The sequence below is a fragment of the Anguilla rostrata genome, chromosome 12, assembly GCF_018555375.3.
Source record: "Anguilla rostrata isolate EN2019 chromosome 12, ASM1855537v3, whole genome shotgun sequence".
Taxonomy (NCBI): Eukaryota; Metazoa; Chordata; class Actinopteri; order Anguilliformes; family Anguillidae; genus Anguilla; species Anguilla rostrata.
In genome coordinates this window covers 20,863,670-20,888,071 of record NC_057944.1, presented here as the reverse complement: position 1 = coordinate 20,888,071, position 24,402 = coordinate 20,863,670, and the positions used below count along the sequence as shown (strand labels likewise).

Below are 24,402 nucleotides of genomic sequence, written 5' to 3'. Positions count from 1 at the left end.
ACAGTTGATTTAAGGTGGACAGAGTTTGACTGTTAATCAACATATTGCAGTAATAGGCATGCAGAATAGAATCCCAAGCCACCTCTCCCATTTTTAGGAAAAGTCTTAATCCCAAAGGAGGCCCCCAAACACCAGAGTGGATGTGAACACACAGCCCTGGGATAATGCTGGCTAATGCTGATTCCAGTGCTTATTGCAGTGATGCCCAACGGTCTGGTCTGGCCAGTGCTGATGATGCCTGAAATTGACTCTTGACTTCAGTAAAATTGCTTGTGGCTAAATATCCTTCATGTCACGTGGAAGGCTGTTTTCAGTGTTCTCTGTGGTTATACAATTGCTGAATTGTCCTTTTCATCTTCTGTTATGTGTCAGTCTTTTCCTGGAGAGGACTCTCAGGCAGAAAAACAGTGTATAAGATGTCTTTCTAACATGTCTCTCTGGTAAAGCTTTGGGAGTTGGACATAGCATTGTAAGTGCTTTATAAGATGGGTAGAGCTTTATGAATTGGGCATAGTGTTATAAATGCTTTATAAGATGGGTAGAGCTTTGGGAGATGGACATAGTGTTATTAGTGCTTTATAAGATGGGCACAGTACAGAGTACTGACACTTGACACAGAATTCAGCAGGAGTATGGGACATCCAGCATGCCAAGGCGTTCGGACTTGGCAATGGGGTTGGACAGTATTGTTTTAAAAGGATACCATGATATTTTCAAGCTTTTAATGCATTCTATCAGGGATAGGGGTCATTGTGCTTTGTCATAAAAAGAAAGTAGGTAATTTTCAAAAGATAAAAAGATTATTCATAAGCAGTACTCCACATCAGCATGCACAGGGTAACAGTAACTATAACAGTAAAAAAAAAAAAAAACTCTCAACTCAGTTCAAACATGCACACAAAATTCCTCTTCAGTCCATAAAACACAATTTTCTTCCTGAAAGGAATAGAAATGAACCGCTTCCATGTACCCTATGCTTAAGGCTACAGCTTCCTTTGTCAAGCCATCAATATCAATATCATTTTTTTCTCCCAGGGAGAATAAGCTTGTCAGCTGCTGCTGGTTTCAATGCTGAATGATTTTAAGTAACAATGCTGCCACCAGAGATGACTGCTTTCTCCAATGGTGGGCTTGCTGTAGATGTTCCTACAAATTTTACTTGGCTAAATGTAAGGTATTTTGAGGCACGTATTAGAGAGCACTATGTAGCCCAGTTCACCCGTATTTCCTTATGCCCGCTGCAGTTTTGACATGGCTTGTCGCTGACAGAACTGAGTAAAAAGAATGGGATTAATGGTGCTACCATGGTTTGGTCCCTGAGTGATAAAGTAGAGCTGAAATTGCCCTGCAATTTCCAGAAATTGAAATGAGAAAGTGATGCTGGAAACGGCAAAACATTGAAGGGGGCGCAGTCATGCGTGGATGACACGGCGGGCAGTGGTTTTGTAAAATGTGAAAAATCATTGCCTATAATGGAAAGTGACCTTTTTAGACTTATCATTACTTACACTTATTATTATTTATAACCTAGAAAACTGCCCATTAGTGTGGTAGGCCTGTAAGGTTGTTCACCCTTGCACTCTGTATAATTTTCACTGTAGACCTGATAGATGTACATTACATTACATTACAGGCATTTAGCAGACGCTCTTATCCAGAGCGACTTACACAACTTTTTACATTGTATCCATTTATACACTGAAGCAATTCCGGTTAAGTACCTTGCTCAAGGGTACAACGGCAGTGTCCTTACCCGGGAATCGAACCTGCGACCTTTCGGTTACAAACCCAGTTCCTTACCCGCTGTGCTACACTGCCGTCCATGTAGCCATGTAATTTGCCAAAATAGGTTGCTTGTAGATCGCACCCCTTGCTTGCAATGCATATTGCATAAATAATGTGAAATAAAATTTTGGATTTGTGCAGACTTTACAATAATATAATTTTTAGTTACCTTTTATATTCTGATAAAATTTGATTTTGAATGCATTTGCAATGCTTCAGGTACTATAGTTCTACACTATATTTGATTTACTGTAGTCAAATAAAAATGAATTATTTAAGAAGTATATACCTCAGCTATAAATGTCTTCGGTTTCATTCACCAAAATAAAACTATTTTAGTCAGATGTGTTCTTTTTAAAATATTGAGGGCCTGGAAAATATTATATGAGAGTCTGTCTCTATTTAAAAGCTATGCTAGATATTTGGTAGTCTGCCCCTTGTATAAAAGCAGTATCTGTGATTCTAGTGCTGTGCAACGTCAGCATATAAAAGATATAACTCAGATATGTATTTTTTCAATAACAAACTGCCGTGTTCCTCTTGTATTGGTTGGGAAATGTGGTCTCTCTTTCCTAGAAAACTCATCATGAAATTTTGCTCAGAGTGGAAGTGTACTGTACACAGTATGTCCTATTCTTCTGTATTAGTTATGTATTTCAGACCACTATTTGCAACTTCTATCCCACACAGAGGTTATTTTGTTGAATGTTTCCATTAAAGATAGAGGGAGTGGATGTTACCAGATAAGGCCGTTCGCTCAGAACAGAGGGGAAAATCGCTGCAATGAAACCACCACTGTGACTAACTACTCCGAAGGAGAAAAAATAAAAATCTGGCTCCTCTGTCCATTTTTAACTGTAATTAAAAAAGGTAAGAAGAATTTCCAGTCAATTAACCTCATGATTAAATTAATTACAGAATATAACAGACACAATGATCATATCTGCTCAGGAAGTGGTCTAATTTGCCTTTTAATCTAGCTTTCAATAAAGGGGAAAAATTCTGAGCATAGTAAGCTGCTGATCGTGAAGTGATTTATTAGTCTCATTCTCACAGATAATCAGGTGTCTTTGTGTTGGAGGACTCCATATGAAGGAGAATGCGACTGCCAATCAGATACAGCCTTTGTTGTTTCACAAACATACACACACACACACACTCAGACAAATAGGCAATCAACACTGCAGTGGCTCCTAAAAGCATTTTTGGGAGAGGTTTCTGTTAGATTAAAATATTACCTTAGTTCAGTGAAGCAGCGCACCAAATAGCAGTGTTCATTGCTGTTCATGCAGTGTTCATTGCTCGACCCATGACCAATGACCCATGTTGACCACCTGGGCGCCCATTGCTCGCTGTCTGCTCATGCATATAATTGGGTCTCCTCCCAGTTTTGTGGCTGTGGTGTGAAAAGAAGTATCTGGCTGACACCACATGTTTTGGAGGAGAACCACTCTCCCAAGCCGGCAGCAGGGGGCGTATATGAGCATGCGCGTACATAGCTCACTGTGGCCACTCCTCCAGTTTCATTCTGAGAAATCAAATATGAACAGGCATGACAAAGTTGCTCCTGTGTTTTAATGGTAGTGGTGATGATGAAAAATGTTAGTGGTGAAAAATAAACCTTGCCATTCATGGATTCTGCTACGTGCCATTACCTTTACAATTTCCAATCAATCAACGGTACTTGTTCCATGTCAAGTCACCGCATGATGTTCCTATCTTTTAAACTGTGTCGTGAAAGAGAGCCTGTTCACATGTGTCCCTTGCCTCAATGCTATGTTATTACATATAATTGTTTACGATGTCCATGGGATGTTGTTGGCAAAATCGTACTGTAATAGCAAACTGGAAAAATATTACATTTATAAACAAATAAAGCTATATTTGGTATACTGTAGGTTGCTACCCCCAATACAAAATGAAGTAACTCTTCAACTGAATATTTCCCTGAAAGCTTCCTCCAAAGCAGTGGTTCCCAATGCTATTACCTGAGATCTACTGTTCTGTTGGTTTTCAACTCCAACCCTAACAAAGCAGACCTCATTCACCAGCTGGAAGTCTCCTCGAGCTGCTAATTATCAGAATCAAGTGTGCCAAATTAGGGTTGAAATGAAAACCTACTCCAGGTATATCTCCAGGAACAGGGTTGGGAACCCAACCCTGTCACTGGAGATAAGATGCCAAGGCAAATCTTAATGCAATGATATTCTGGATGATTCTGTACTTCCAATTTTGTGGCAACAGTTTGGGGAAGGCCCTTTCCTGTTTCAGCATGACAATACCACCGGGCACACAGCAAGGTCCATATAGAAATGGTTTTGAGATTGGTGTGGAAGAACTTGACTGGCCTGCACAGTTCCTTGACCTCAACCCCATCCAATACCTTTGGGATCAATTGGAAAGCCAACTGCAAGCCCAAGCCCAATCGCCCAATCAGTGCCTGACTTCACTAATGCTCTTCAGGCTGAATGGACGCAAGTCCATGTGGTAATGCTCCAACATCTAGTATAACGCCTTCCCAGAAGAGTAGAGGTTGTTATTGCAGCAAAGGGTGGACCAATTTCATGTTAATGTTCATAATTTTGGATGAGATGTTGGATGTCAGGTGTCCACATACTTTTGGCCATGCAGTGTATTTAACAAAAATAGCCAATAGAAGGATTAAAATGTTCTTCTTTCCTTGACCCTCATCCCCATCCCAATTCTGTGCAGTTGTTTGTTTATGTGTCCATACCAAGATATGAAGTGTTGTTGCTTTCTGTGCCATTACACGGCCAAGCTTTGGTACCGTCTGGTGCTGTACCACATTCAGAGCCGTGTGCTTATAGCTAAGCCAGCTGTCTTATTGGTTCTGGCCCTGCATGGCCTGAAATGAATGCTGAATTTAGTCTGGGCTGCTGCACCATCGCAGATGACATGCAGGATAAGTGCATTTTTATTTATTTGTTTGTTTGTTTGTTTGTTTATTGTACATGCCTATGAAATACATTTGATAAGTTTTAGTGATGCTCAAACTGCTTGGGCAATGTTCTGATTTCTCTACCACATTACACTGCAAAATTCCTCAATTTTCCAAGGAAAAAATGATCACTATAAATATAAATATGTCTCCTGGATAATTAAATATGCAGAGAGTTCTAGACAGAGAGCCAGTTAGAGGGCAGCAAAAGCAACCAGAGAGCCAGTTAGAGGGCAGGGGTTTGCGTGTAATTCTGATCAGCAAATAGGCATTTGATGAGAATGAAATGGGGCCACAGGTGTAGAATATCTAGACAGGTGGACAAGTTATTCTTCAATTGCATAAACACTGTGTCCAGAAAGATATGCAAGCAGAGCAACACAATTTAGTTTTGCACTGAGACAGCTTTTTATGGTACATGCTGAATAACTACATAAACAAAAAATATGGTTCATTCCTATGAAATACAGATACTGTGCTTTCAGTCAGCATATTTACAGTTGTTCTGTTTCTATTTCAGTTACTGCCTGTGCAAAATATATCACTATTGTGGCATATGTAATAATGTATCCAGTGCAAAGTTATTACAAGCTAAATTGAAGAACTAAAACAACATTTTAAAACATATTTTTTCCTGCCTTCTCTCTGATTTTCAATCAGCAGTTGTGCCTTTATTACTAAGGAATCATTTAGGAGCACTGCAACTGGAATGTGTGCCTTCCTCCAGCAGGCTCAACCTGAGCCGGTAATTATTTTCCATCCTATAGGCCATGCAGTGCTATAGGAGAGAGCCGGTACTGACAGCTGAAAGCCTGGGAGAACAAAAACAGATTTCATATGATAAATTATTACTTTAATATCAAAGCTGTATTCATTTCCTGATTGCTGTCACCATGCACTCACACTGTCCTGAAACTGAGTTTTTGAATCTAACGTTTCAACAGAAATTCAAGGATTTCAACCCATTAAATATATGCCTTTGGGTGTCAAAAAAAAAAAAACATGAAATAATAATGGTTTGGCATTGCATATCCTGATCTTAGGGGCCAAAAATGCTGCAAATCTTAACATAATTAATAAGAACATTCAAACTAAAAGCACTGAACATGACAAAATTGCTGCCATCTGCATAAAGCATATGTCTGTGTTGCATGTTAATCCTTTTGCTTGAAGAATACCCAAATCTCTTCCCACAGGGTCTTATTTATTATATGACCAAAAGAATCTGGACACCCATAGGTCTGGAGCTGTGGTTTGGGCAAAGCCTCTTAGTTCCAGTGAAAGCAAATCTTAATGTAGTGACATTCTAGATGATTCTGTGCTTCCAAATTTGTGGCAAAAGTTTACAAAAGGCCCTTTCCTGATTCAGCATTACAGTGCCCTCCTGCACACAGTGAGGTCCATATAGAAATGAAGATTGGTGTGGAAGAACTTGTCTGGCCTGCACAGAACCCCAATCTCAATCCCATCCAACACCTTTGGGATCAATTGGAAAGCCAACTGTGAGCTGAGCATAATCGCCCAATCAGTGCCTGACCTTACTAAAGCTTCTGGCAGAATTGACGCGAATCCCTGCAGCAATCTAGTATAAAGCCTTCCCAGAAGAGTGGATGTTGTTATAGCAGCAAAGGGTGGACCAACTCCATATTAATTCCCATAATTCTGGATGAGATTTTGGATGTCAGGTGTCCACATACTTTTGGCCATGTATGAGACTCTATGATAAGATTTGGTGTTGAAGTTCAGCTGGGACAGCATTGTGGTCAGGCATGAGGCCACAGGTCTCATCAGAAGAACTTCGTAGGTTTGAATCCTGGAGAGAGGGCTTCAGACGGCACTCATGAGCAGGACAGTTTCCTCAAACCCTGTAAGAGAAGAACCTTCTGTGAGTGACGCTGTGAGTTTACATCCAGAATGAACGCTGGTAATTCTGGATGTAAACATGGAATATAATCAGCCTGACATGCATACCAGAGATTTCCATGGCGATGGGTCAGACGATGAAACGATGGCAAAGTGCCAATTCGTCCCTCTTTCTTCAGGGCAGTAGGCTGCCTGCATGAAACCGAATTACAGTCAAAGGCTATACAGTATGTGTTTACCGTTTTCACACAAAAATAGATGGAACAAAAACCGTCAATAAAGATAATCTCACTCTGCCTGGGATGAACATTAAGGCTGGCCATGTATTCCATACACATAATACTGCACATATACCTTATTTAAATGACACCTTTACAGCAGAATGGAAAAACAGGAGTATAGGTTTTCTTCCTGTTTTCATCAGGAGTTCTATTGAATTTTTACTGAGCTTCTGAGCGCCTTGGGCTAGATAATGAAAAGAGCTTTTGTCTTTGAGGACTATGCCCCTTTGCTCAGCAGGTTGCTGATGTTATGAGGTAAATTCAAGGTGAAATTCTTTAAATGGAACCAGAGATATAGAATCGTTGGTACTCATTAGAGAGTAAATGTTTTCCTGCTTTTGCCGCTGTCATAAGAAAAGTTTAACAAATGAATCTGGTACTGTCTTTTTTAATGGGAGGGTTAAAACTGGCCTTGTTATTAATTTGAATTGCGTAGCTGTGCTATGTCACTTGGCGATGACTAGAATGTTCCATTTGCAGAACTAGGATTGTGAAAACAACAGTGAACAGAGAAACAGTGGAATGCAATACGTATTGGATGATCTCACAACCCATAGGTACTGGGTGCATGGAATCCCATAAAGTCATACCAGGTGACACCGCCTGGGTCTTCATCAAGGAGATGTGGCATGATTTCTATGGACATCACCGATAATTTGACATTAGGCTTTGGCTTCTACATACCGCCAGTAGACTCTGTTTTGAGCAATGGTCAGTGTGTAAAAAAGAGATGAAAGCGAGTTTAGGGGTCTCTTGATGCATACTTGCCAAAGCAAATGCATGTAATATTAATTCAAAGTCCCGTGATTTCAATTTTTTCCTGTTTTATTCATTATGAGATTAATCGAGCGGCCTTTGCCACGACTCTGTAGATAGCGGGCTGTAATTTATGTAAAGGGCAGCATGTCTTAGACGTAAGTTGTGTGAAATGAATTGTATCTTTCCTTGAAGTCTGGATGGAGCTTTAACCAGATTCGGTCTCCCTTGGTTTAAAGATCTAGAGCAGGACTTGTAGGAGAGCGATCTGAACAGGTCACTGAAACACTGCAGAAAACGCTCAGCCCTCTGCCACCGCTGTGCTTCCAATCACAAAACAATTACGGCGGGAGCAGCTTGGGTATTGGGCATAAACCTGTTATTATACACGCCGCTCAAGGTTGGGAGCTCAAAAACACTGCCAGCAAATGCCTGCAGAGTGCCCTCCCCCCTCCCCCCATTTTTCACCGTGAAATGTCTTTCGTGACACAATAACCAAGAGTGCGTGGTGTAAAGAGTGAGATACGGGCACGTAGAGTGGAGGGGGGGAAACCAAATCCATCTGCTCCAACAGCATTCTGGGAGTCGTGCAGCGGAGGCTTGGAGCTGTGTGCATCAATCATGCGGCAAATGCAGCGCTCCCTCACATGGAGAAGGGGGCGTTTCCACACTGCTCAGCTAGTATAGACCTCAGTGACTTCAGGACAGTGGCAAGTCTGTTTGTTCTGTGCCTCGCCTTTGAATGGCATATCTGTTAGCATGTTGTTGTTTTTATGATTGTCTTTTTGAAATGTCAGCAGATTTATGGTTACATGTGTTAATGACTGAAATAATTGCACAGATACATGTTTGTATTCCATTTCATTCATTATTTCAGGAGGGACATTTAATTAATTCACTGAGTATTAGATACAGCTTTTCCATTCTTTTTTTTTTTTTTACAAAGACATATATAAATAAATAAATATACAATATTATTTTTCATAGTTCCCACCTAACCCTGTCCTATATTTTTTGCTTACCAAATTATGGTCACCCCAGGCATTAATGTATATACTGTCAATGTATATATTTAATATATTACAATATGTAATAAATTTAATATGAATGGTCCTTACAGCTTTCATTATTTACAATGGTGATTTTTTTTGTTTTGCATGTTGAGACTGTGATTCAATTCCGTGTTTATTTTAGTAAAAGCTCCCAGCAGCAAGTACAACAACAAAAATAATCATTATAATGTTCAAGGTAGGTTGTATTCTTTTGAGACTGCTGTACAACAGAGAAAGCATCATTCTCAGGATCATCAGATGATCCCAGATGCTTGCAGTAAGCTCATTGGGAGCCCTCCCCTTTGCAATGCAGTGAATTGTGTGGGGGTTGTGTGGGCACTGGGGGGGGGGGGCTGAGAAGGAAAGAGCTCTAATTATGAAAAGAAAGAATGGGAGTGAAAGCTTTTTGCAGAAAGGCTTTTCTTTCCAGTCTCTCAGCAGCTCTCCCTGAGCAGTTAAAGGCCCCCCTGCAGGATCCCCATTCACAAAGGCCGGCATTGGCTCATATGAAGCCTCTTTTTAAACACACAAAATGAAAATGATGGATTATCATTTTCTCCTTGTTTTCATAGCCAACTGAGGCTGCAGTCAGCTGGGTATTACCCAGTCAGCTGAATGAACAAGTGTACCGTACCCGTGGAGATGATGAAACTTGCACTGTTCACCGTACTATTTTTTTTCCCCACCGAGCAGTGACTATCGTAGTGCAGAGGAAGTCTGTAGGCAAGACTGCTGAATACATTTCAGAATGTACAGCCAGTTGTTTCATGTGGTATCATTGGTGAATGAAATATAAGGATAGCATGTAGAGACACCCTGATAATCATTCTGACAGCATGTGAAAATGAACAGAGAGCGAGAGAGGTGGAGAGGTCAGAAGGCTCTGTCACTCACAGGGTGCTGGATTGGTACTGACCGACCCCAAGCCAGATCATATTATAATGCTATTGGCCAATGAGGAACACTTGTTCACACATACACACACACACACACCCTTGTATGTTTGCCATTATCTTTCAATGGGAGTGTTATACCCAAGCCATGGTTTCTGGAGTCTTGGCGAAGTGAATACCCAGACCCCCTGTTTCAAGATGATTTGTTCTGGATCTATATTGCATATTTGTACCTGTTCAACCCTTCTTTAAATCAAGCATTTTTTATAAGTCTCTGTGCATATAGTAAAGGCAAGTGTGCTCTTTGCCTGCATTATTCTAAGTAATTAAGATGTTTACAAAATTCACCTGCAAAAAAATAGTTCTATGTCATGTCATTAAAATAAAAAGTGGAATATCATAAAACCAGTTTCAGGTAATGACAGAGGTATCAGTTTAATGTATGTAGCTGAGGATACTTTTTATTATATATTGGGCATTTCCTTCTAAAACTTGAGAATTAAAATAAAATATATTAGTCTTACGTTACTGGTTCTATGTACTTGGAACTGCTCTAAAACTGAAAACAAAATGAAATAGGTCACCATAATGCTGCAGCATGTTGTTTGTTTCTTTTATGTAAATATAATTTCTTTTTTAGATTTTTTTGTCTTTCGTACCCTGCAGGTGAAAACAAATTAATTTTAAGTGGCACCCTCATTAAATGTATTATTTCAGTTTGTTTATGCTTTATTCAGCTGGGCAACTCACAATGGTAAATCCTCTTTTTATAGAACAGAAAACATTTGACAATTCTTCCCTGAATCAACATCCAACTACACATTCTAAAGTACATTAAAGAACATTAATAATTAGAAACATTACAATTAAACCGTGAGTTGATTTTCACAGAACTTGAGATGCGCAGTGAAAGAAGGTCAAAATTCAGAATGAGGATTTTTTTTTTAATTGCAGAAATTGCAAAGATGGCAGTTTGCAGATGAAGTCATATCTGAAACTGGTCTGCGTGTTCAGGCTGCCTGTGTAATTGCCAGAAGCAGCGGTGCCTCTCCACATTGTTTACTGAGTCAGGGCTCATTGTGGTTAATTGAATTGGTTTTACTCCCAGAGAGAGGGGGACGTGAGGCAGGGGTACGAATACCGTAAGTCCTGTGGAGAGGCAGCAGGCGATAAAAACCACACAAAACTGAAGCCCTGTCCTGTGCGTGGTTCCACACCTCCCACTGAGTAAGGGCCCCGGGATTAATGCAGGGAGGGTTCCCCCTTGAAATGTCACACGGCGCTACTTTACAAAACGGGACAGCTGGAAAGCAAGCGGAAGACGAACGGGAATGCGCCGCTTGCTTTCTCTTAAAACGGCGGCCATCAAAGGGAAGGTTGCGTTCACGGAACGCTCGTGGGAAAGCGACTTTGAAGAATGCACTTTTTTTTTCTTCTAAATCAGAATGCATGATGGATGAAAGGAGCGTGCTTGCATATGACGGGAGGAGTGATGTCGTTACACAAAGGAACCATCCCTCCAGTGGCGGGTGCGGAAAGAAAGGAAGGCTTTCAGCTTAGGTTGTGTCCTACACAAGCCTTCAGAACGAGGCCTTTGTGTAGATTGTGTAGCCTTTGTCTGTTGATCTGCCTGTCCCTCCCCCATTTTGGAGGGTGAGCAGGTGGTGCAGGACCTAGCTATAGCAAGAGGACTGAGTGGCAGGGTGCAGACCCAGAGTCTCTGTGCTGGCACACAGGAATGTGCATGGGGTGCTACCCTAGAGACTCCTACACAGGTTTCAGGATGGCAGCCGTGGGGGGTTACCTCTTGCAGTGAGTGACATGCTTTTCAATCTGTAAGAATGCAGTGTGCTGATTGGTGACAAGCCTGCATGAGGTGTGCATGTGTGTGTAGCTACTGCACGGAGAGAATCGCTGTGAGGATGAGCAGTGTGCCGTTTCTACACTCCACTGCCCCATAAACACACAGCCCAAGTCTCTCTGGGAGTCTTCTTTATCCTGCTGCAATCAAGTGGAGACTGGGGGGAGGGGCTGTCAGGGGCTGAAGCAAGCACACACTCCCGGGCAGCTGATCTCAATTGGCCTCTTGCTCGTATTGACTCGACCTTACTGCAGCTCTACTCAGGGGAGGGGCCGAATTTGCAGAGCTGCCCCAGGGGCTGCCTCTCATGGTGGTGAACATGCCTTGTCTCGCCCCCACTGCCTGTCTCCCTGTCCCTGTCCAATGCCCATTCTGTTGTGCATGCAACCTCTGGATATTTTAGCCGTAAACTAAATATATTGACATTTTACCAAAACAAACTAAATATAGAGCAATTTTACCCATTACCAAGAAGTATAGCAGCATTTTACACATACACCCTAAATACAGTGCCGATTTACCCTTAAACACTAAATATAGCACCATTTGCCCGTGCACACTAAATATAGTGTCATTTTGCCCGTACTAAATACACCTTTACTTCACAAAGCACTGTGTGGGTCAAATATTCTGCTTCCAGTACTGATAATGGAACCAGAAGGTTTCAGGTTCACATTCCAGCACAATGATGTTGTATCCTTGAGAAACATATTTAATGGACTTGCTTCAGTGCATATTCAGCTGTGTACTTGTATATAGTGCCCTCCAAAATTATTGGCACTCTTAATAAAGATTAGAAAAAAGGGCTGCTTAAAATAGATGCTGCAGGAAATTTGCTATTTTTTGCTCATGAAATGGGAAAATTGTTATTTAATATTAATATAATTGCTCAGAAAAATCTTTTTAAACAAGTAATAATTTAATTTCCCAAAAGGGTACATGTCAAAATTATGTTGTGTATTCTCCCTTTGCAAGGATAACTCAACTGAGTGGTTTATGAGATTGTTGAACAAGTTTGAGCAATCTTTGACCATTCCTTTATACAGGTATTTTTCAAAATCCTCTAAGATCCTTCGTTCTGCACTTGTGGACTGCCTTCGTAATTAAAACCACAAATTCTTGGTAAGTTCAAGTCTGGAGACTGAGATGGTCTTTGCAAAACAATAAAGTTGCAGTCAGGTAACCATAACTCTGAGAAAAGGTGTTTCCAGATATCTATTATACATTAAAGGGGATAAAGGTTGCTTTATTGTTTTGTTCTGTTCTCTTTTCCCAAACGGATACTGAAAAATTGAGTTTTGGGTGGTTGAACCAAAGAAATACTTGCAGCATTGAATTGCTAATACAATGCGACTGTCAGAAGGAACACTCTGTTCTGTGCTGCGTGTAAACAGGGCGTTCAGGGCTCATAGACCATTCATTAAGCTCAAGTGATTCTTGAGGAAAACCAGAATATATTTTACAACCACTCATTAAAATATTTGACATGCTTTGTGAGAACAGACAATTACAGTCGTTGTTAAAAGTCAGTGAAGATTAGTTAATGAGCATCCCCCAATGCAGGCATTTTCTATCTGTCGATGATGCGAAACCTCGCTTTGCAAACAGAAGATGGTATTGGAATATCGTTCTATCAAGGGAATACACTACTCTCATTATGCAGACTGTGGTTTGCATACACAGTGATAAAAAATGTCACCTTTCATCATAGGGCAATTTAACATGTCTGTGTTTCTCAGGAGATTAGTAAGATGCACCCTGCCATCCGTTTTTAAGATCTGGTGTGATGAAGACTACAGACTGCTGCACACACACATTGAAAACAGCATACTTGCTTTTTCCATATAGATGGTTGCACAGCATCCTGTTATCTCTGTTCTTTACTGTACATGCTATCATAAAGCCAGCATTATCAAGCTTATGGATCTACATTTAAATTCTGACCTAGCCATGCTGAATGGCATGATTAACAGACTCCCCAGATACTCACCTCAACAGACTTAACTCTGAAACTCCCATCTGCCTATTATTGAGGCTAATTCATTCCAGTTTGATGTATCTCATGAATATTCATGATTGGGTGGGGCCAATAGCCTTACTGTTCTAATTCATGTTCTGCCCTGAGCATGCCTTTCATGAATATTCATAAACCGTGATATTTCACTTAAAACTGCTGCTAACCAGATTCTCCTGCACTTAAACAATAAAACTGACAGAAGTCACAGGTGCTGACCATCTGTTTAGACTCTAGAATCTCTGGTTTAAGTCCAACGTTCCTTTTACTTCTGCTGTAGTCCTACAGGTTTCTGGGTGAGGCTGGATCAGATCATGGTTAGCAGCACTGTCAGTTACATTAGTAAATTATATTAATCTTCATTAACGTTGCTTGATCGATAGACATGTGACAAGTGCTGTCGCTTGGTTTTCCATGTCAGAAGATTACAGGGTATTGATGGGTTTGCGTTCCCTCCAGTTGATTTAATTTTACATAATCTGATTTGGGGTTTTTTATCTGACCATAGCATGAATGAATATTTGACACAGCCCCCTCCCTCCCACACACACAGAAATGCGCACACAAACACACACAAGCCATCACACTTGTTGGACTCTGCATTTTGTAATACATTTTAGTGTGGCTCTTGGAGTTGTGCCTTTCTAAGAATAGTCTTCTCTTCCCTTTTTGTCCACCCCTCTCTTCCTCCTGACCCCTTCACACCCCCCCCCCCCCCACCTCCCCCTCCCCCCAGTCTGCTCACAGTATTCCCGCGGGGTCTTCGCCATCTTCGGCCTGTACGACAAGCGGTCGGTGCACACCCTCACCTCCTTCTGCAGTGCGCTGCACATCTCGCTCATCACGCCCAGCTTCCCCACGGAGGGCGAGAGCCAGTTCGTCCTGCAGCTGCGGCCCTCCATCCGGGGCGCCCTGCTCAGCCTGCTCGACCACTACGACTGGAACCGCTTCGTCTTCCTCTACGACACAGACCGAGGTAAGGGCGGGGCTTCTGCTCCCTGTGGGGATGGGTGGGGCTGGACATCAACTTGGAGTTATTTCAGCTTTCCTGTTATCATTAGATCCATGGCCGTTCAAAGCTTGGTCATGTCTGCAGAGGTATGAGGACTGTATGCTGATGTACATGCAGATAGACGTCGACAGCTGTACGGCCTGCTACAATTAGAGCTTACTAAACTCCAATATCTGTAACACCAATGGCTGTAATCTCATCACCCCATAGGCTAGAGCAGTGGAGGAGCTATGCTTGGAACAGAAGGAGTGCACGGTCTTTTCTCTCTGGACCTTGGGTTTCACTGCAGGATGCGTGTTATTGATAGAATAACTTGTTTAGGTTTCCTCTCAGGACTCTGATGGCTGTGAGGTCTCGCACCGCTAATGAGCGCCATTGTTGCTGTGAAGCGTCTGCGGTCGCCAGCCGTGCCGGTGCGCCCGGCGGCTCAAAGGGCCGCTCTGTGTCACACCGTGGTCTTTGCATTCAAATCACCGCTTCCCAGGGAGAGTGTTAGCATTTAATGCTACGCTTTATTCATTCGGTTCCCCTTTGTTTATGGCTCCTGCTGCAGAAATATATTGTTCAAAGGATGGAGGGAGTCACACAAAATGTGGACTGTGGAGGGTAATTGGTCTTTATGCTTACAATGGTCAGTTTGTTTTTCAAAAATGATTGAGCATGATCCCAGAGGGGAGACAGGTACAGGAAACGTCAGATAAACCGGTAAAAATCAAATGGAACATGTAATAACTGATGCAATTTCAAAATGTGATGTATGCAAAAATGAATTATTTCAACAAACCATTTTGAAAAGGCTTATTTATGACCAAATACTTGATTTCACTGGTAGTAGTATGAAATATAATTTCTCATTGTGAAAAACTGCTATATCATGAACCCTGGACAACCATAAATCAATGGAAAAAAAACTGACAAATTCGTTTAACACTTGTTCTGAATTAACCTACGTGAAACACAATGAATAGCCAACATATTGTAGGCTGTCACCATGTCATTATGGTAGCCTGTATGGGGTGAATTAGTGCTCTGTTCAGGAATCGGTCACGTCAGGATTCTGGAATTAGAAAAAATCATTAATCCTTGTTTGACAGTATGTAAAAATCAATCATATTGCGTGGGAGGTCCAGTAGAACTAGCTCGCACCACGAGCTCGAGTATGGATGTACTGTTAATATACTGCACTCATGTAAATGTTGGCTCTCAATCTTGGTTTGGAATTGACTTTAACACGTAAATGAGGATGTAGGGTAATCCAGTAGGTCTCTTTCGCAGGAGTTCGCCCTACCACAACTCAGTCTTCAACATGAGTCTCGGGGCCAGATGTACTAAGCTTTTTGCGACTAGTTTCAGATGCAGATATGATGCGTTCTGCCCCAGTAACATGCCTGTTATGTGTCAAACACGCACACTGGGCTGGCAGCACAGCTTGTGTGTCATCTACGTGAGTCATCGCAAGGTGCGCTTTTCGCCTATACATTTAAGGGAGGATCGTGCAAATACCAGGCCGAGATGTTATAAGTGTGACTGGTATTCCGCTGAATTTACTAAAGTTCATGCAATTAATCAGGGTCAATTTTTGCATGACATTTCTCAGGTAAAGAGCAGATAAATAAAGATGCAAGCAAGACTGTGACACAGGTGTAGGCCTCAAAGACAAAGAGAGAATCTTTGCAACAAGAATCGCACTATTTAAACTCTCCAAGCAAGAAAACAAACGGTACTGATTAAGCAGTCAAGCAATAATTAAGACCGGGTGTTTGTCAAGGAAAATACAGTGTTAGCTAAAATCACATAGCAGATACTGCAAAGTTATTAAAAATCATGGAATGTTTAAAACATATTTTCATTAATTAAATTAACCAATAGTTCTCATGCGCAGTAGTGACAAATGATTGAAATGCCATACAAAACTGTAGCAACGGTAACAAGTGCTTGAAATGTAAAAAAAATCTGTGAGCAGTTGCTGCTAGTAAAAAATATCAGTAAATGCATTGATAGGCTGGTGCATTTATTACCATGATTTTTACCCGTCTGTGTACAATGCATGGTGAATATTGTTGTATTAGTTTGACTAAAGTCTCTAAGTTGCCATTTCTGCTTCCATAGTCAGAATTCTTCAGTCTAATCCATACAGTGAGCATTCTTTTTCTGGACATATGCACATCAGAGATATTCCACTGACTATTATGCAATCATCCTAACAAATATCCACAGACAGAAAAATGTTCATTTCTTCCCTTTCCATTTTATGTTTCTGTTGTAATGCCTGTTATTATGTTCCATTAAACAGTGCTGTGTTTCATTATAAATTAGTTGGCCAGATATAAATAATAAAAACTAAACAGTGCTTTTCAGTGGCTGTACAAATGAAAATACTAATTATAATACATTTGGGCATTTGTTCATGCACACACAATGCATAAAATACTGGAAAGTAAAAGTATCCATTTTTCATTAAAGACATCCCACTTGCAGTTGATTGAAGTGAAGTGACATCTTCAGCACATCAGGCCAGAATAGATGCACCCAGAGAAATGTGTGTGTGCATGGGGCGGGGGGATGGAGTTTTACGCACGTAAGTCAAGGCAAAATAGACTCCTCCATCAGCAATTTGTTGGATTCACCAAAATCATTATTATTGGTGTCTTTATCTAATTACTTTATGACAGCTATATAATTATCTTGGTGTGTATTCAATCAGAGTGGCAAAACTGATGCTTAGACATTGTCAACTGAATTGCAGGCTACAAAACCTATCTATGCAGGGACCGTGTCCTATAAATAATGTGCTATGCAGCCTAATTTATACTAATCTAAGCCCAACAATTCAACGCAGAAGGAAAGTTGAGGACTGCCTGTCCTGGTATACCTGTTATAGCACAGTCATTTACCTGTGCTGGTCTACATGTTATAGCACAGTCATTTACCTTTGCTGGTATATATGTTATAGCACAGTCATTTACCTGTGCTGGTATACCTGTTATGGTTTGGTCGTTTACCTGTGCTGGTATATCTGTTACAGCATGGTCATTTACCTGTGCTGGTATACCTGTTATAGAATGGACATTTACCTGTGCTGGTATACCTGTTACAGCATGGTCATTTACCTGTGCTGCTATACCTGTTACAGCATGGGCATGTACCTGTGCTGGTATACCTGTTACAGCACTGTCATTTACCTGTGCTGGTATATCTGTTATAGCACGGTCATTTACCTGTGCTGGTATATCTGTTACAGCACTGTCATTTACCTGTGCTGCTATACCTGTTACAGCATGGGCATGTACCTGTGCTGGTATACCTGTTAGAGCACTGTCATTTACCTGTGCTGGTATACCTGTTACAGCATGGGCATGTACCTGTGCTGGTATACCTGTTAGAGCACTGTCATTTACCTGTGCTGGTATACCTGTTATGGTTTGGTCGTTTACCTGTGCTGGTATATCTGTTACAGCATGGTCATTTACCTGTGCTGGTATACCTGTTATAGAATGGACTTCCTGTGCTGGTATACCGTACAGCACTGTCATTACTGGCTGGTATATCTGTACAGCACGGTCATTTACCTGTGCTGCTATACCTGTTACAGCATGGGCATGTACCTGTGCTGGTATACCTGTTAGAGCACTGTCATTTACCTGTGCTGGTATACCTGTTACAGCATGGGCATGTACCTGTGCTGGTATACCTGTTAGAGCATGGTCATGCACTGTGCTGGTATACCTGTTATAGCGTGGTCATGGTTTGGGTAATGTGGGACAAGTGGAAACACTTGCTGCTTTTATGGAATGCATCCTTTCTCTTAATGACCACCTGTACTTTCACTCTCAGCACCATCACACTGCTGGTGTGGAGCTCAGAACAGCCTTGGGATCTTTGTGTCCAGTGTTCATTTTCCCTCCTGTGTCTTTAATCAGGTACCTAGAACAGAACATACCCATAGAGCCCCCCCACCACCCCCATGTGGGGCCCTCTGGTGTGCACACGGGGGGAAAACATTAGCATTTTGCACCAAGTATAGTGTTCACTGTGTGAACTAAACTGTGTTCTTGGCTAGAAATAGCTGTACAAAATAAGTATTGTACCTTACTGAACCTGTGTTTAGCAGTTGTCTATGACCATGAAATGCACTTTTGTATGTCGCTTTGGATAAAAGCGTCTGCCAAATAAATGTAATGTAATGTTAATGTAATGTATTGTAATATATTATCATTTTATTTGTCCAGCAGACAATGCTTTTTATTGTTTTATGCCAATTGAAGAGCAGTCTATGGCTTTGGCTTAGCTGAAGAAGTAATATGCATTTGCTTACAGCCGCAGCAGCATTCAAACCCACAGCCCTCTAGCTGTGAGTCCTGATTCCACATTGTTCCACACAGCAGTGTGTCTCACAAATACTCTTTCTTCTGTAGCGAATAGAGCCTCTGAAGTGGGGCTCAGTCACTGACCTGCAGTTTCCATTTAAGGACATGTAATTAATGAATAGGTGAAAGGAGCAATAGACAGCCAGTTGGATGCTCTTAATGGAATGATGTGAACAGTGCAGAGTAGTGCTTCTGGTGCAGAACTGTGGACACTGGGTTTGTGGGTTTGAGTCTTAAATGTGCTAGTGATGTTTTCCCCCGCAGCGCGGACTTTACTGCAGAAATGAGGGTCCTGCCTGGTAGATGACGGATGCTGTTGCATATTTGTTTGCGCTCACACGTACGGGTGTTCATGCCACTGACGCTTGCGTTGTAATGGGGGCGCGTACTTGAGTAATCTATTTCCCCCATCCCCGGCAGTAATATACAGGGGTCAGTGTTGCGTGGAGTGGTTCACGTGCTCTGGAGCGTAAGGAGAGCTGAAGGGAAAGGGTGCTGATGTCACGCTGGAGCCGCGGATGATGAATATCCCTGTTTAAGCAGTTAGATGTTCTCTGGATTGGGAATTTTGACATTGTGGTGCTCCCGAACCATTCCTTCCCCCCACACGGAATTCACTGCTCACTGCAGACGCTCCTGGCAGGTCACTACTGCCACCTATTGGCTGTTCCTGTGTAAAATGTGCGATTCTCAGCAGGATATGGGGGGAGGGGTGCCGGCAGTGTTGGTGTACAGAACAGTATCTTTTCTCCGTTTGCTGATGTTCGCTTGCTTCTCACTTTTTACTTCACGGTAGAGATGTGTTAGAAGCCAGCAACATTAAAGCAGATACACATTTGGGAGATTACATGACTATCCATAAAGAGAGCAAAGCTGGATGTTACGGCTCTACGTGATTTTTCTCGTGAGCCATCGTGAAACACAGCACTGTATTAATGCTTCTCCCAGGAATACAGTGTGTAAGCTTTAGAATATCTCAGAGGATGTCTGTATTAGTTCAGTCATCTGTGGGGTGTATGTGAAAGCATAAACAGATTTCTGTTTTCTCACAATGTTTCTTCATAGAGATAGATTTTCTGTAGCCCTTTCATCAGTGTCCCCATCGCTCAGACTGAGAAATGATGATAATCCCTGATGAGATCATCATCGCCGGTTCGCTGTCACCTCCCGGTCTCTCACTGGAGCAGGAAGCATCCGGAAAGGGCCATGAGAGTGGATGCTAGCTCTCTTTCTTGATTTCATCAGTGTCGCTCTCAGACACACAGAGTAAAGGACACCCAATTGTACATGGTACACAGAATGATCGTAAGCAATTTGATTATAAGCACTACCAAGCAGTGTGGCACAAGTGTAAGGATGCATGTACAGATCCGCTGTGAACCACTTTTCAAATGGCCTTGTTTTGACTAAGCTGCAAGTGGTGTCCACCCCAAATACTGATTGGGTCAAAAATGCATTTTTAGGTCTAGTAGATAATAATATTTAAAAGTATGCCTGTTCATTGTTGTGGTTTTAGATGCACCTCTATAAGGACCCACACTTGTGTGATACGTACAGTATATAAAATGGAGTCACTGCTGACCCCCTGCCAAGCTTAATGCAGTAGAGCATAGTTCCGATGAACATGACAACGCTCTGCCTTGCTAGACTTTTTTTGAAGGGGGCTGTCAGAAAGCTGGACTCCACAGAGGCCCACAATGCATCACCCAGGGAGAAGGAAGTGCTACAGCGTGCTTCGCTAACTCAGTTAATTGTATGTAGCCGTCCTTGGAGAGGTGCCTGTCCGTCAACTGCGATTCTCAGGGCTTGCCACATCCCAAGAGGCCTTCTGCCATCATCCGACTCCCTAATTACGTCCGTCCGCGGATCACGGCCCTCGGTGCAGGAAATGGCGCAAATAGAGGCAGGAAGTTGCCAGGTTCTAATGGGTGGCGTGAAGGGCGGTTTAGGGGGGACATCTGTTCAACTTGGCTGCGGTCTTGGGCGGATCAGCACCCCCGATGACGGTCGTGGGTCGAAAGAACAAACGGGGACAGAGAAGGCGGGGACGCCATCAATGAGCACTAACGAGGGTTAGAGAAGCAAGAGGCTCGCTGGCAGAATTTCCCTGAGAAGGGTGTTCATACCAAAATGGGGTTTGAGAAGAGTGAAAAACGGAAGAAAGAAAAGAGCGGTGTGAAGCCAGAGGACAGTGATTATCAGTGCCCCCTGAGCTCTCCACCTGTCATTACAGGGAACAAATGTGGACCCATTCTTCTGTTCCTGCCCCACTGTGTTCTCCCCTAAGTCCTGGGTCCTACTGTTAATCATCCCCTCCTCCTTTGGGTATACTGGCAATGCCACTTCAAATCATAAAAGAAATGAAACAGCCAAAGAATGTATTGTCAAGCATTCAACAATGAACTTGGTCCACTGATTATGATGGTGTGCTGCCACACCAAGCAGCACAACATTTCAGGTATTTAAAAGTAGTTGTGGGGGAGCATGTGCACGTGTGTTGTACACTGTTTACGTTTATATATGTTTAAGTCACTGATTGATCAGTTAAACATTAATTTATTTGTAACTTTGACCTGAAAATTAAATTTTCTTTGCACTATTTTTCTAGTCTGTGACAGCAGTGGTATTGTGTATAATTTCAAACATCAGTCATGGAAGATATGTGCATGGCTACTGTTGCTGGTTGAAAACTGCTGTTCAAACTGATGATGTCAGTACCCTTAATCAACTCTTTTTTTCGACTGATGAGTAATTACTGAAGTAATTGCTTGGTAATGCACTCTGAAAGAATTATGAAAATGATTTTGCAATAACACTGCTAGTGTTATACTCCATACTGTGCGTGTGTGTGTGTATGTGTGTGTGTGTGTCCTTCTATTACTTTTATTATTTTCCTTGAAAGCACTAAATACCATTCTACAATAAAAATCTTTTTGTTATTTTATTATTATTACTACTGGCTGAACCACATTAACCTTTGGATACATCTGTGTACGGTGTACGTACACCAATATTATATATTTATTACAAATGGCTGGTTTAATTCTCATTTTGATCTCTGTAAAATACCTTTTGACATTTGTTGTTTTTGTGTGTTCTGACATAAATATAATGGTTTTTTTGTGAACTACTTGCAATTTGCGGTTTGTTTTTTGTGTGTTGGTCAGGATATGCTATTCTCCAGGCCATCATGGAGCGGGCGGGGCAGAATGGCTGGCAGGTCAGTGCCATATGTGTGGAGAACTTCAACGATGCCAGCTACCGGCGCCTCCTGGAGGACCTCGACCGGCGTCAGGAGAAGAAGTTTGTCATCGACCTGGAGCCCGAGAGGCTTCAGAACATTCTGGAACAGGTGAGTCACTGGGAGAGTGTTTCAGCGCAGATCTGTGCTTCTCCACAGACTGCCTGGAAGCTGCTTTCCTCGTTAGCATTCACGCCATCGCACGCTTTTCATCGATGTTCTTGCTGCCACTCCACCATTTCACAGACTGTGAGTGAAATGCAGAGAGCGTGTGCTGTCCTGACGCTCCGCCCAGCAATCCCTTTGCCAGCTTGAATAATTTCGCCGAGCTCGCAAGGCGCGCATGGGACCGTGTTGTGATTTCTCGCCCGCAGTCCGAAACAGCTCAGCAAATAACCTGCAAATGAGATGGTGGGAGTAGAGGGAGCTGTAATCTGGGTTTATTGGGTTCAGGGAGACGGGGGTGTCATCCTTGCGGAAGATGACTGCGGATTAAGTCAGTTTAAAAGGAATCTCTGTCCATGCCCTCTGCTCTCTCGGATATCATTCCCCATATATATACTGGACCAAACTTATCTCAGGAAAAATGCATTATGGGACAACTGACAAATACATGAATACTTGAAAATTGGGTAGAATTTATGTTTAAGATGAACCAATCAGCATAGGATTGTAAGCTTGAATACATGTGCCAGAAGAGGAGCCTCTCTCTCTGTTTCCTGTTATCTCTTCTCTTTTTCTGAACATCAGAATAGATTCCCAGACCATGCAAAAAACCTGGCTATGGCCTTTGAGACTTGTCTTTCACCAGTGAAATTGTTTAGTAGCCACACATATATATATATATATATATATATATATATACTGTATCTCAAATTACAATGCTTTATTGTGTCTTTCTGCCTTTCTCCTCTGTCCCTCTTCATCCATATCTTTTATCTCCTGATTCCTATTGACCATCAACTATACAGCGAATAGCTTACAACTTCTCAAACCCAAGGTTCTGTTTGTATTCCCTTGTGGTCTTTCATGTCAAATCGGCAGACACCTAGATAAGCTCTTCATCTGAACACTGTGCGAAGTTGCGCCAGTTGTATGAAAGTGCACTTGTCTCAGACAACACTCACCTCCTCGCTGAACCACAGCCGGGCACAGGTCGGGCAGCACGGTCTGCCAGGCGCGGGCATCACACGCAGACGCTGCCTGGCAATGATGGAATCCCAGTGCTTGTCAGCAGCATGACTTTCTCACAACTTACTATGTTCTCTGTCAAACCCCTCCCAACCCATACACCCATCACTCCACTCCTTACCTCAGCCTCAGCTTGACCTGAAAAACCCTGATAAGTACATCAACCCCCAGCCAGCAATAATCATCCGCCCCGATCACTTCCAGTCTGGTACTTCCTGACGTTTTTGACAAATGTGGCTAAATGAGCAAACAACAGTGCACAGCGGGCTGGTGGAATAAAAGAGACATCTTTGCTGTCTTCAAAAAAAAAAAAAAAAAAACTGGCATCACGCCAGAACGTCGTCAGCTGAGATGCTGCCACCTGAGGAAGACAGGTGACAGACTGGCTGAGAGTCGATGCTCAGCACGGCTACTTTGATGCACTTATAATGCCCGTGGCCATTAATCAGATGAATGATACTTAATTTGGTGGCAAAACCCTGATAATAAACTGATTTGGATCCACTGTTGTGTGCCAGTCTTCATTTCTACCCAACTCCCACATCCAAACCTACTTATGCCCCCACCTCCAGGGGGATTACGTGTCCATAATTACCACTGATTGCATTTATTGTGGGGTGCTGCTGCTAAATTAATTGCAATTAAAGATGTCATTCCTTTCACATGCAAAACACTTCTGTCATTTTTTTTTGGAAAAGCTATGCTGATCCAAATACCTCCCTCCTTTTCTTTCACAGATTGTCAGTGTTGGGAAACATGTCAAAGGATACCACTACATCATGGCAAACTTGGTAAGCGGCATTCGTATTGTTATGACGTGTTCCCTTCCCTTAGACTTAGATTTTCAGACTGCGGTGGATTTGGGTCGGCTCCAGCGCCGTCAAATAAAGATTTGTAGGAGCAGGATAGCGCGTGAGCTCGGGGGAAGCAGTCACTCATACGGGACAGTGAGGAGAACGCGTCCTGTCGGGTCTGGTCAGGGAGCACTCCCGGTGTTTAGTCGATTCGCTTCAGGCTGGCAGCAAACAGACGGCGAGAAGAATCGCGGCTGATTTTAGCCCACAGATGTTTCCACAGAGTGGCTACAGCAGGTAAATGTCTGCCTCTGTGGGACTACAACTGTTAAT

General features: G+C 42.3%; 1 protein-coding gene across 5 annotated transcripts in view; it reads left to right on the top strand.

Annotated features, from left to right (window-relative positions):
- Window positions 1–24,402, top strand: part of gria4a (glutamate receptor, ionotropic, AMPA 4a) — an 83,518-nt gene that overhangs the window by 19,472 nt on the left and 39,644 nt on the right. For all 5 annotated transcript variants that reach the window (XM_064303495.1, XM_064303494.1, XM_064303497.1 and 2 more), the window contains exons 3-5: window positions 14,201–14,440; window positions 22,011–22,195; window positions 24,013–24,066. In XM_064303495.1, the coding sequence (XP_064159565.1) occupies window positions 14,201–14,440; window positions 22,011–22,195; window positions 24,013–24,066 (479 nt within the window). The remainder of the gene's footprint in view (window positions 1–14,200; window positions 14,441–22,010; window positions 22,196–24,012; window positions 24,067–24,402) is intronic.